Source organism: Bison bison, unplaced genomic scaffold (genome assembly GCF_000754665.1).
Source record: "Bison bison bison isolate TAMUID 2011002044 unplaced genomic scaffold, Bison_UMD1.0 scf7180017864280, whole genome shotgun sequence".
Taxonomy (NCBI): domain Eukaryota; kingdom Metazoa; phylum Chordata; class Mammalia; order Artiodactyla; family Bovidae; genus Bison; species Bison bison.
This window is the reverse complement of record NW_011494852.1, coordinates 7,112,214-7,124,978: the sequence shown is the minus strand read 5'-3', so window position 1 is coordinate 7,124,978 and position 12,765 is coordinate 7,112,214. Positions and strand designations below refer to the sequence as shown.

Here is a 12,765-nt window from a genome sequence, read left to right as displayed (position 1 = left end):
GGGGAAGGGCTAGGGGGTGTGGAGGAGGGGGCTCTGCCCTCTCCCCTTGTAAAATTCAGGCTCCCCCTGCCACTTTCTTGGCTCAGAGAGAGGCCTGAGGATTCTAAAAATGAGAGGGAATGATCAGAGAGAAAAACCGTTAAGAACTATATAAATATGTATCTTAAATAGACCTAAGAAATTAATTGCAGAGAATCTCTAATAAACAGGGCAAAAGGAAGTGAGTGAGAGGAGGGTAGCTCCTGTCCTTGGGGAATGATGGGAATGAGGAAGAAGAAGGTGTAAGGAGGTGAGGGAGAGAGGGAGAGAGAGACAGGCAGACAGACACGCTCCTCTCCTCACCCGCCTTTATCTCCTCAGCTCCTCTCAACATTCAGGAGAGCAGATTATCTACCCCACTCATCTCTCCCCAAATGTCAGATGCTTCTGAGCAGGCCCCACAAAAGAGTGGGTCAGTGAGTCTGGGGGAGACTTTTTCCTTGGGAGGGGCAGGTGGCCAGCAGTCTAGAGGAGGCAGGGGTGGGACAGGGCCAGGTAGGGGGGGAAGGAGGGGAGGAGGGGGCAGACAGGCTGGCCAGTCCCTGCCCCCTTTATCCTGGCTGCCCCCTACCTCCCTGGGCCTCAGCAGAGATCCCTCGACGGGCCTGGGAGTGAGCAAGGCGTGTGCCAATGTTAAACAAAAGTTAAAAGGGTGAGAGAGTAGAAAAATATTAGAATGTATAGCTGAGCCAGCCCACCCTCTCGCTGTCGCGGAGAAGCCCGTTGGGGGTTGGCCCCCGCCCGCCGCCCGGGGAGCCTATGGGTGCGCTGGGCTGTGGGTCCCGTCAGATGGTGGAGGTTTTGTCTGTCCCATCTGTGGTAAGAAAGGGAGGAAGGGAGGAAGATCAGGAGCTGGCGGGAGGCCCAAGAAAAGGTACTCAGGTAGCCTGTCATCCCAGTCAGGCCCTCCCTGGAGTCCGGCCTCCCCTAGGGACCCCTCAGGATGACTCTGAGTTGCTCAGTTCAGAGGTGGAGACGCTGCTGGGTAGGTGGGAGCTGGGTCAGGGAAAGAGGAAATGCTCACCACCCAAGGCGTGTTCTGTCATGCTCAGACACAGAGACTCCAGAGTGGGATTGATCTCCAGGTCAGGCCCAGGGACCGGGCAGTCTGGGTGGGAGACAGGAGAACAGAAGCAGTAAGGATTGGACTGGGGTGAAGGGTAGAGTCACGAAGACAGAGGCTGGCGTGAAGGAGAGGCTGACGGGGACGAGAAGGAAAGGAGAGGCAAGAAACAGAGACACAAAGCCTGTAAGACATACACACACTTGGTACTGGGCAGACCTAACACCACTCACTGCTTAAAAGCTTTTCTGGGCTCCTCACTGCTTCTAGAGGAACTCTGAGCTTTTTACCCGGGTTCACAAGACCCTGCTCTTTCACCTTCCAGCCTCACCTCTCATGATGTCACCTATAAATCCACAAGCCATGTTGGATCATCTAATTGTCTCTCCTTAATAAAAAAAAAAAAAGTTGACCCCTCTGAGACTCAGATTCATGACTAATAAGATGGGAATATCAGTGCCTTCACATGTGCAGCTGGGGATTTGACTGAACAGTGCAGGAAAGCTGTCTGACACATAGCATACTGGTGAAAAGAACTGGTCTCATTTTTCACTCCTGCAGTTCAGCCATTCAGTCATTTAATAGTGTTTACAGATGCCTACCATGTGCCAAGCCCTGTGCTAGGATGAACAGGACAAATGGGGTCTCCTGCCTGTCACATAATCTCATAAAAGAATCCTTTGTGACATAAAGAGTTTGGGGTCACAAGCAATCTAAGCTCTCTCTAGAGGCAGCCCTTTCCAGACCAGCCTTCTCTGCTTCTACAGCCTCAGTGCCTAGCAGCACAGGGGCTGGCACAGGGTAGTCACCCTTGACTTGCTGAGCAAGGCAGGGCTGCTGCTGCTGCTAAGTCACTTCAGTTGTGTCCGACTCTGTGCGACCCCATAGGCTAGCGTATCTCTAACCTCCCTTTTGCCTGCTTTGCCCTCCTTCTGATCTCCCATCTCTAGGCTGATCTGTAAGCAGAGGGAAGACAGCCCTTAGGGTAGAACCTGTTCAAAGAGCCGAAGTCTACAGGTCCCTGCTTGGTCACCTGGCCTCTGAAAGGACACTAGTGGACTGATAGGCAGGACTCCTTCTACAGAAACCTGGCCGCTCTGTCTCCTCCCCTCCACTCCTTTCAAACTGAGTATTTAACAATCCTCGAAAAAGACGCAGACAGACACCAGTATGAGCACTGAGATTATGACACAGGGAGGGAGAGAGATAAAGATGGGGGGTGGGTGGGGATAAGGAGTGAGAGAAGATGGGGAGAGGGGGAGAGACAGAGAACAAATATATGCAAGGGATAGTATGTATAAGACCCAGAAGAGAAAAGAAAGGCCAGCTAAGGGTAGTGTTGAGGCAGAGTCCTAAGGGTGGGCACCTTACCTGGAGGGAACATGAGAATGGCCTGGGGTGACGAGTGGACTGGGAGCGAGTGGGTGCGCTGCACAGAGCTGCGGCTCTGGCTGGGCATACTGTTGCTGCCTCCAGGGTTGGCGAACCACAGGTTCTGCATGGGGCATGGGAAGAGAGAAAGCAGTGGGTGGGTAGGGCAAAGGCCCAGACCCAGGAGTGGCAGAGTTGGCAGGAGTCACCTCCCCACTAAGCTGGGCCCACCTGGACACAAACATATGGACACACACATCACAGGCACCACCACCCCAACCCAGAAGTGCCAGGCTCTTTGCTTCCAGCTGGCTCACCTGTCGGCCCTGGCCCCCAAGGCTGGGGCTGGTGAGGGCATGTCGAGGGGAGATGCCCCCAATGCCCGAAGGGCTCAGAAGGCCCATCCTGCCAGGCGGAAGGGCCCGGGGAGGCATTGGGAACTGCCGCTGGGTCCGCCGGGCCACCCCCATCCCCACAGAACCAGCTATGGGGAGTGAGTTCGAGCCAAACGCCCAGCTGTGAGAGAGCAGAAGGCAGGGTGTCAGTTTAGGTGTATGGGCCCATCTGTTTAACTCTTTTTCTTACTCCCCACCACCCCTGTGGTAGGACAGAACATAGACCTGCATGAGCAGGGATTCCCTGTCCAAGTCCTTGCACTGTTATTCTGTCTCCTTCTGCCCAAAAGGGACTCCTAAGATGGAGATGAGAGAGTCCAAAGGTTTCCTCAAGTCCACTCAAAGCAGTTCTAACTTCAATTCTCAAGTGTGATATTTCTATTGTTTGTTTGGGGTGAGAAGCGACTTCAGAGCCCTCTGCACACAGGAGAGGAGGAGAACAAGGGACAAGCAAGGGGCCAGCTATGGAGATGGGTACTGATTCTGCTATACTAATGGAATATTAGTATATTAGTATATGGAATATACTAATATTAGTATGGAATATTACTCTATTCTAATGGAAAATCAGGCACCACCTGATTTTCTAATGGGAAAGTCCTCACTGGGTGACTTATATAAGGCCACTCAGTTACTGAATGAGGACAATTGGACTCCCAGCCCAGGACGCAATCACCCCTCTAAGCACTATCTGTCAAACAACAAGGGCTTACGAAAGAAAGGTCCCTGTGCCCTGGCTGCCCACCTACCCCTTCTGCTGCCTGTAGTTCTGCATCTCTAGTGCAGCTTTGCGCGGGAAAGTCCGGAGGAGCTTCAGCACTTGCTGTTTCCAGGACAGCAGTCGTTTCTTCTGTGTCTCCGTGAAAGCCTAGAATTAGGGGGGGTGAAAGAGGTGTGTGTGCTTCTTTCAGATCTGCCTTCTATCCATTCGCTCAAGTATTTATCAACTGCCTGTCCTGTGCTGGGCAACAATGGGACACAGAAGTGATCTGTGCTCACACAGCTTACAATTTAGCTGGGGAGATGATACATAAGAAATTGTAACTGTGATAAATGCTGTGAGGAAGCAACACAAGAGGCACAAGAAACCTGATGTTATGAGGGGCTGGTGAAGGCATCCTGTTTTACTGAGAGCTGAGGGATCAGCAGGCAGGAGGGGGACTTACTCCCCAGAGAAGAATTATGTACTAAGGCTCTGAGAATGGGAGCTCAGGGCATCCACGGAACCCAACACTGGAAGGATGAGGGCTGGAGAGATGGGCAGGAGTCAGTTAGGCGGGGCCTTGTTGGACACATAAGGAGTGCTGGTCTGAGAGGATGGGGGCAGCCTTTCCATTCCTGAGAGCCCTAGGGAAGGCCTCACCTCATGAGACAGGCACTTTTCGATGAGCTGGAGGTAACTGGTGATGTTCTCCTCGTCTGGTCGGGACACCAGCAGCTGGGTGCACACTTGGGGACATGGAAAAAGGCGGGAGGTCAGCCCCCAGAATGCCCTCTGCCATGTTCCAGCTCCCCTGGCCCATGAGAAGGTGGGTCAGGAAACTCATGCCGGATGAGTACTAGCTATCTGCTAAGAATTGCACCTGGCTTATTATGAGGATATATACAGGGCCCACCGTACTGCCTGGCATATGGCAGATATGAAGTCAATGACTTTTTCTCAAGTCTTGGGATAGTGTCATCAATGGAGGGATTTTTAGCCTGACGAGTCTGAGGTTCAGAGAGGTTGAGTTATTTGCCTCAGGTCACACAGCTAAAGGATTCAGACCCAGGTGTAAACTTGCCTATGCTGTGCTGCCTTAGGAAAAGGTGAGCTCATTAAGAGCATCAGGATATCCATCCTGTGGACTTCAGTTGCCTCTGAAAGAACCAATGGATTCGCCTTATCTGTTTACTCTTGGCTGTATGCAGTTTCCACTGACATAATGTCCCGTCTTCTGCTCAGGTTGGAGATGCTTTGAGGGTAAGGGCTGTCTCTCATCATCAGCCTGGACATGCCAGAGGGAAGGGGCCTTGTCATCCTTAGTCTTAGTCCCTTTCTTTAGTGCTCTAGTCCCCAGGGTGCTTTGAAAAATTCTGCTCCCATAATTTAAACTGGATTTGACCCCTGATGCCTGGGTTCACTTGGTACCCTGGCCCAGAACTTCCTGCTGGGCCCTGGGTGGTCTCACCTTTGCCCATCACCCGTGTAAACTGGCTGGGGATGTCTCCATCAGCGACAGGAGCAGGGGCTGGCTCACTGCCATCAGTGGGAGCTGGAGCTGGTGGAGGGGGGTAGCTCTCTGCAGCTGGAGGGTCATTGGTCTCACTGCCCTTGTCTGTGCCAGGGAGAGCCAGGGGAGGCTCAGCACCTGGCAGCGGTGGCTCCCCCCGGCCCCCATCCTTGGCAGTAGAGGTGGTGGCAGCGGTGGCGGCCACGGTGGCCTGGAGGACACTGTAGGCCTTGATGGGGGTGATGATGATCTGCTGCAGCTCCTGCAGAGCGTTTCGCAGATTTCCGCCTTCCAGCACATCCTGAGTGGGGAAGACACAGCCTGGGTCACATGCCAATCCCTACAGCTCTGCAGAATGACTACGCATATAGGGTCAAACAGCCCCTGCAAACAGCTGGCGGGACCCTGGGTTCCACCACACAGAGAAGGCAGGTAAAGGAGCTGCCGGAGTGTGCACACACACATACATACACATTTGTACATACATATTCCCTCTTCCCCACTTCAAGGTGGAGTGCCATGGAGATCTGGAGAAGGTGGGCTAATGCTGGGGTCTCAGGGTCCCACTGAGGATGGAACCAGATTCAAACCCACAGATTTGGACTAAGACACTGAAGGGAGCAAAAACCAGAAGGCAAGTGGCAGGGAAAGAGGAAAAGGGATGCAAATCAAGGCAGATATGTAAGGATAGGGCGCAGATAAGAAATAACCAACTGGAAAGAGATCATGTGCACAGGGAGACACTGCTCTATCAGAAAGAGTTGTTAGAAATGGAAAAGTGAAATGGAAGAGAAGGGGTTGAGTCAACAGATATGATTCCAGAGACACAGACCAGGACAGACAGGGAGGAGAGCCTCTCAGCCTCTCAGCTCACTCACAAGCAAGTGAGCCCTGTGATCTGACTTGCACTTGGTTCCCAGAGCCTGGGTCCCTAGGGTTGGGGAGATTCCGAGGTGGGGGGCGACATCGGCAGCAAGGTGGACCCAGAGCCCTCAGCATTAGCACCACTGGGCAGTCACCTGACCTTGGAGATGGGGATACCAGGTCCTCACCTTCTCCAGGGATTTGAGGACGCTCTGCCTCTCGCGCAGCTTCTGGATGCTCAGGGCTATCTTGTGGCGGGCACCTTTGGTGACATTCTGTGGAAGGGGCACAAGGGGACAGGAAGCTGGAAATGGGAGGTTAAGGTACTCAAGGTGCCCCAACAAGGCCCCAGGAGAAGAGGCTTGGACTGCAAGGGTCACGTCAAAATGGTACCGCCCTCAACCTTGCCCTGAGGGTCCCCTCAGCTTCACCTGCGACTCCAAGTGCTGTTCAGTCAGCGTCATCATCTCCTCATAGCTCATCTGTGAGAAGAGGGCTGCATACTTGTGCAAGCGGAGGCTCTTGAGCCACGAGGGCACGTCTGTGGAAAAGAAGGGAGGGCATAAGGTGAGGAATCTGGCCCTGGTGACAGTTGTGGGGAGGGACCAGGCATCAATCATAGGCAGCCTTAAAAGCTGTAGGACACTGGAAGGAGGCAGGGAGAAGCCCAGGATCCATATGCCCAGCCAGACCCTTCCAGGTGGCCTTCCCTGCTCAGGACACCCTATCCTTCTGAGTTGCTGCGTTGGACGTGTCTTAGGATAACCCCTGATGTCCTTAAAAGTATTTTTGGAACCTCTGTTCCATCAGTTACCTCTAGGTCCTAGCTTTCTTAGACTGGGCTGCCTGAGTGCAGGGGCTTTTCCCTAATCAGACTGGGACTTGTGGGGGTCTCTCTGCTCAGTCTTGAGCCCTTAGAGCAGGGACTGTCCACATTCCTCAGACCTGTATCCCCTTCTCGGGGGGCGGGGTTGGGGGGAAGAGAAAGAATTGGGTGGGGAGGGGTGGCAGCTCCAAGCTCTCTTCTGTCCTTTTAAGCTCTGCACAAGCCTCTTGAGGAGGTCCTAGTGCTAGTCTCCCCACCTGTACCTTTCATGCCACTGCCGTCCTCCTGGAAAGTGTTCCGGCTGGAGCCCTGCTCCTCCGTCTGCTCACTGCCAGAGGAGGCCACGCTGCTCTGCGGTGAGAGGGGTGCGTGGTCGGGCGTGGTGAAAACAGCCCGGGCCCCAAGCTCCTCTGGACTCGGCCACTCACCAGGGGCCTGGGGACTTGTGGGGATGAGCGACATGGAGCGCTTCAGCGGGCTGGGGTGGATTTGGCAGGGGAGACCTGGCCGGAGTGGGAGAGAGACAAGAGGTCAGGACTGGGAATCTGACCACAGGAGACCATGTTCCCCTGGTCAGTGCCATGGATGGCAGCTCAGCCTCGGAACCCAACAAAGGGAAAGGACCCTGGGGTCTGAGGGGAACTACCTACCAGCTACTGTAAGTTCCCGCATTCCCCTACCTATCCAACCCATTAGCAAGCTGTTGGCCACTTCTCTGAACTGCTCCACTTCCTCTGCTAGCACCCTGGGCTAAGTCACTGGAGTCCTTAGCTGGAATTGCCATCGCAGCCTCCTCACAAAATTTCTTGCCTTCATCTTCACCCGCTATGGTCTATTCAACTCACAACAGCCACACTGATCTTCCTTTAAATGCAAATCTGACCCACTTAGTCCCTGATTAAATCCTACCTGTAGCTTCCCTTTACAAGAAGAATAAAATTCAAACCCTCCTCCCAATACCTATAAGGCCTTACAGGACCTTGGCCCTGCTCATCTCTGAGGTCTCATCTCTCATAGCTCATCCCTCTGGTTCAAGCTTTTCTAGCCTTTGCCACACCTCTGCCCCCAATTTGTTCCTGGAACAGTGGAGCTTGTTCCAGCCTCAGGACTTCTGAGCTTGCTCCTCCTCCTTGTTCTCCTGATCTTGGCAGCTGGCTCCTCCAGGTCTCCTCTCAAAAAAGCATCACTCCTTTGGAGGCTTTCCCTGAACCCTCAGTCAGAAGTAGCTCCTCCTCACCAACCTCCAATCATATTACTATGTCCTGTCTTTCTTACAGCACCGATCACAACTTGAAATGACCTTATCTAATTATCTGTTCACTTGTTTATAACTGTACCCCCCTACTTCAAGACCTGTGAGAACAGGGCCCCATCCTGTCTTAAACATTATTAATTAAACTCAGTAATTACAGGGAGGTTTTCTACTAGAGGAGGTTCTACACAATTATGTGTAAAGTAAGTGAATGAGGTACACATAAACTGCTTCCTCAACATCTATTATTGGGCTTCAATGCCTCCCAAAAGATGTTTTCTTGTTCTGAGCCCAAACAAAGGTGAATCCAGGCCCTCATTCACCAGATGTTTCATATCCTCCATCCATCCCATTCCTGGGATAAGAAAAGGGATCCAATTTGATTTTTAACCATTCTAAGGACAAGGCAGGTTCCCACGAGCTTCCAGACCTTTACGCATGCTACTCCATTCCCCTAGCTCACCAGTCACCCACCCTTAACTGCCAGCCACTTTGGCCTTCATTCCTAGCTCAAGTGTCCCCCTCTTCTGCGACTGTCTCCTCTGTGTGCCCTGGGCCCCTGTGCTGCTATCTCAAGTCCAGCCCTCCTGTTCCTTCCCTAGGCTGCCTCCCACTGGAATCTGGGCTTGTGTAGGATGGTGGCAAGCCTGCCCAACCATTTCTGCATCCCCAAGACAGGCCAAGACACAGGAATGCCTGAAAATTCACTGACTCCAAAAGGAGGGCACCCATCATCCTAAGAGTGCTAAGGGGGCCTCTGAGCTTGACGCAGGAAATCTAGAAGTACCCCAAGTCAAAAAGGAAAAGAAAACAAAGCCAAAAAGCCTCATGCTGCATAGGTGAGACCATCAAGGCCTAGAGAACAGAAGTCCTTCACGCCAGTTCCCACAAAGAGTTAGGAGGCAGAGACAGAAGAACCCTAGCCTCATTTCTGATGGAATGGCTGGGTTTCCTGTGAGTGCCTCACTGACACCCAGATTCAGGACACCCAGCCTGTATGGGCCCCCAAAGCACCTTCCCTCATTTGTGACAGTTATCTATGCTCCTAGCCAGGAAGTCACCTGAGGGAGAGGGCAGTGCACTGACCCCATCCATGAAGGCTACCCTCCACCCACTATCTATGACCTCTGGGATCCTCCGCATGGGGCTCCTGCAAAGCCTCTGGACTTGTAACAGATGTCACCCTCTGGGCACGGGGGGCTGGAGAACCCTTAACACAGGCCTTTTTTTTTTTTGGCTTGTCCTAGTGCCCCTGGCTTCCTCGTTTCTCTCCTCTCAGCCAAGAAGGGGGCAGGCGAGGCTGAGAGGACAGGAAATTATCCTGATTGGAACGATTGTGCAGTTCCTGAGAAGCCCTGCTTGGCCCCGCACTAGGGTGGAGGCTGGCCACAGCATGAGAACTATAAAAACAGGAATGCTGGCCAGATATCCAGGGCCTCGCACTCTCCAAGAAACCCTGGTCTGTCCTTGGCAGAACCCCAAACCCACCCTGCCTGCCCTTACAGGCCAATCCTTGCTCCCCACTCAAAAATATTTTAATGACTTCCTGTTTCCTGCAATTGCCTTAAATTGAAAAGCTTCATCTTATCCTTCAAGCCCCTCTGCCCTTGCCCCCAAATGTGACCCTAACATACTAAGATCTGAGAGTCAAGACAGACCTGAGTTCAAATTCTGGCTCAGCCACCTATTAACTTCACGAGTCACTTCATTTCCTCCTCTGTTTCCACTTTCATGTGAAGTTTTTGGTTCAGGGGCAGGCCCATGGTAAACATGAGTATTTGCTATGGCTATTACTCATTTAAATCCCTGCACCTCTCCATCCTTGCCAGACCCGTCTACATACCATTCCCTCCAATCTGACATCCCTATACCTTCAATCCATGCTATGCCCTCTACTTGGAATGTCCAATTTCTCTTCTGGTTCAAATCCCATATCCAACATTGTTCCAGCCTGGTCTTTTAAAGTTGCTGCAAGTACGGGCACCCTGCATGGATGACCCCTCCTCTTGATGAGCATCTTCGGGAGGGTCACTTTTAGGTGGGGGCAGTGTAGCACAGTAATAAAGAATATGAGCTGTGGAGCCAGACTGCTTGGATTTAAACTCTGGCTACACCACCTTGGGCAAGTGACTTTTCTGTGACTCAGCCAATGAATTTTTTAGTATAAAGTTCTCAGAACAGCTCCTGGCAAAGACTAAATGTTGAATATATTTTAGCTAGAATTATCATTATTAATATACCCTCCCAACTTGGACACAGAAACTGTCATGCTCTGAGACTGGAAAAAAAAGTCCAAGACACCTTGGGTTGTTGCTAGAGCTCCTGGAAATGCCCCTCTATCCCTCTATCTTCCCTGATTCTTGCCAACTCTTGGGAGGGAAGCAGGTGACCAGGACATCCATATTCAACTGGGGAAGAAAGAGGCTCAGGGGTAACTGATGTGTACCAGGTGCCATACAACTCGGTACCAAAGACCCAAGGTTCACCCTGCCCCTGGCACAGGTAACATTTTCATTGTCACCCTCAGCTGGCCTGCTTTAACCAGGGCTTGCAAAAGGCAGCCGGCATCTTGAGGTTAAATCTTGGCAACTGCTTGCCTTGAGTCAGGTCACGTGACCATCACCTCATCAATCCTTGAAAATGTCAATCTCTTTTATCCTGTTCATTTCAACTAACATTTTAAAAACCGGAAAGCAACTATACTCTAATAAAAATTAAAAAAACAAAAAACAAAAACCTGACTAGAATACCAGCCCCTCCTGCTCACCCCAGCCTCTGGAGGTACTAACTAGGAGAGTCATTTTGAGACCGCTTAGTTGGAGGATAGCATAGTGTCAGAGGCAAGCACTGTTATCAGGCTGCCTGGTCTAAACCTTGGCCAGTTTCACTACTTGCTTTGTGGCCTTGAATACAAGACTTCATCTCTTTGCGTCTCAGTGCCTTCATCTGCAGAATGGGGCTAATGATACTGTTGTGATGAAGATTAAAGGAGACCATGCCTGCAAAATGCTTTTAAAAATAGAGGACCTAGCACAGTCAATGCTAAACAATGTTGCCTACTATTACTAAAGCCTTGCAGTATGAGTTACATCGTATATGAACAGGCTTACAAACATACACTCCTCAGAAATGAGTCTGGTAAGCTGGAGCCAGATACAAAAATCCAGAATGTCTGAGCTAGAAAGAACTTCAAATTATGGTTACTAACTCAATGCTTTCAGAGGTCAGGCAGTTATCACACGTGCCCAAAGTTGGATGGTTGCAGCAGGGGCCTATTGGGACACGTGTAGGGTCTAAAGGTGGTAACCAATATTTAACTTCATCTTATGACTGCCAGCAGACCACAGGCCTTGATTTGCCAGATCGTTTGATTTTTTAAGAAAAGCTGAAATCTGGATTTTTAGGGGAAAATTCCTTACATTGCTGATTTATTTTAAAATGTAACAAAATAAAACCAAAGTTTTATTGAGTTTGGGCTCAATAAAGCATGTTGGCATGTCAGAAATGGCTCTGGGAATGCCAGTTCACAGCCTCTACACTGCCTCATAAAGCTGAGGCCCAGAGAGATTGGTTATGTGACTTGCCCAGGGACAGAGTGAGGCAAGAGACAGCCCAGTCTGACCCTTTTCAAGTAGGCATGGCCTCCCAGGAACTCCCACCTCCTCACCTGCATTTGCGTTGCTCCCAATACTGTTGATAGCTGGCGGCACTGAGCTGGGTGGGTGGAAGGGCACATGTCCATTTTCCCGGGGTGGCTTGTCCTGCCAGGCTGGCCCTGCATCCCCAGGGCCCAGCTCTGCAGGGCCACCCCACTCATCTGAGCCCTGGCGAGAGTGGTAGGTGGGCTCAGGTCGGGTGCGAAAGCCGCTAGCTAGCCGGTCTTCCAAGTGGCTGAGCCAGAGGGCCAGTGCATTGCGGTCCTCCAGTGTGGTGGCTGGGTGGATGAGGGCATAGGAAAGCAGCTGGCGGCTCTCCTCGATGAAGGCATTGCTCTCGATCGAGTAGGCCAGCACTTTCTGCAGCAGCCTCATGTACTCCGACTTGGCCTCCGTGTTGCCTGGCTGAAGCAGGGGTAGGTGGGACAGCAGGAGGGATACCACCTTCTCTTTGGACTCCTGCTGCCACTGACTGACGATGGCTACAGAGGGGACAAGAGGGAATGTCAGGGGAACCAGGGTGGGGGACCCCCCCATAAAACCAGGAAAGGTGTCTACAGGCCATTCCCTCAGCTCCAATTTCACTTCCCTTCTCCTTTCATGACTCCAATCTTATCCCTCATATAGGTGATATCTAACATACTCTGCCTGCTTCCATGGTAATTTTTTTTTCCGGTTTCATCACTCCTACTCTCAGAAACCTGCTATGGCTCCTATCAGCCAAACGTGCCACTCTGGAACCTGAGTCCCTCCTGCTGTCCCCAGGCCGGCTCTTCTTGCTTTATCCCTACTCCTTACCTTCATGGTCTCTACTCTCTTTCCCCTATCAAAACAGCCTTCATCCTGACTTGGAGGACAACAGAATATATTGGTTAAAAGCTTGGGCTCAGGACTTCCCTGGCAGTCCAGTGCAGAGGGCAGGGTTCAGCCCCTGGTTGGGGAACTAAAATCTCACATGTTGTGTGCTGCTGCTGCTAAGTCACTTCAGTCGTGTCTGACTCTGTGTGACCCCATAGACAGCAGCCCACCAGGCTCCCTGGTCCCTGGTATTTTCCAGGCAAGCACATGGTGTGTAGTACAGCCCAA

The 12,765-nt window shown here is 51.8% G+C and overlaps 1 protein-coding gene across 1 annotated transcript in view; it reads right to left on the bottom strand.

Moving 5' to 3' along the window:
• Positions 1 to 6: 6 nt before the first annotated feature.
• The window catches only part of SAMD4B (sterile alpha motif domain containing 4B), a 25,586-nt gene continuing 12,827 nt past the window's right edge, over positions 7 to 12,765 (bottom strand). Inside the window, exons 3-13 of the mRNA XM_010849214.1 lie at positions 11,691 to 12,161; positions 7,035 to 7,274; positions 6,377 to 6,486; positions 6,134 to 6,220; positions 5,040 to 5,382; positions 4,232 to 4,317; positions 3,618 to 3,736; positions 2,791 to 2,989; positions 2,474 to 2,597; positions 1,064 to 1,147; positions 7 to 853 (exon numbers count right to left, since the gene is read on the bottom strand). Coding sequence (XP_010847516.1) covers positions 825 to 853; positions 1,064 to 1,147; positions 2,474 to 2,597; positions 2,791 to 2,989; positions 3,618 to 3,736; positions 4,232 to 4,317; positions 5,040 to 5,382; positions 6,134 to 6,220; positions 6,377 to 6,486; positions 7,035 to 7,274; positions 11,691 to 12,161 — 1,892 coding nt within the window. The 3' untranslated portion in view covers positions 7 to 824. The remainder of the gene's footprint in view (positions 854 to 1,063; positions 1,148 to 2,473; positions 2,598 to 2,790; positions 2,990 to 3,617; positions 3,737 to 4,231; positions 4,318 to 5,039; positions 5,383 to 6,133; positions 6,221 to 6,376; positions 6,487 to 7,034; positions 7,275 to 11,690; positions 12,162 to 12,765) is intronic.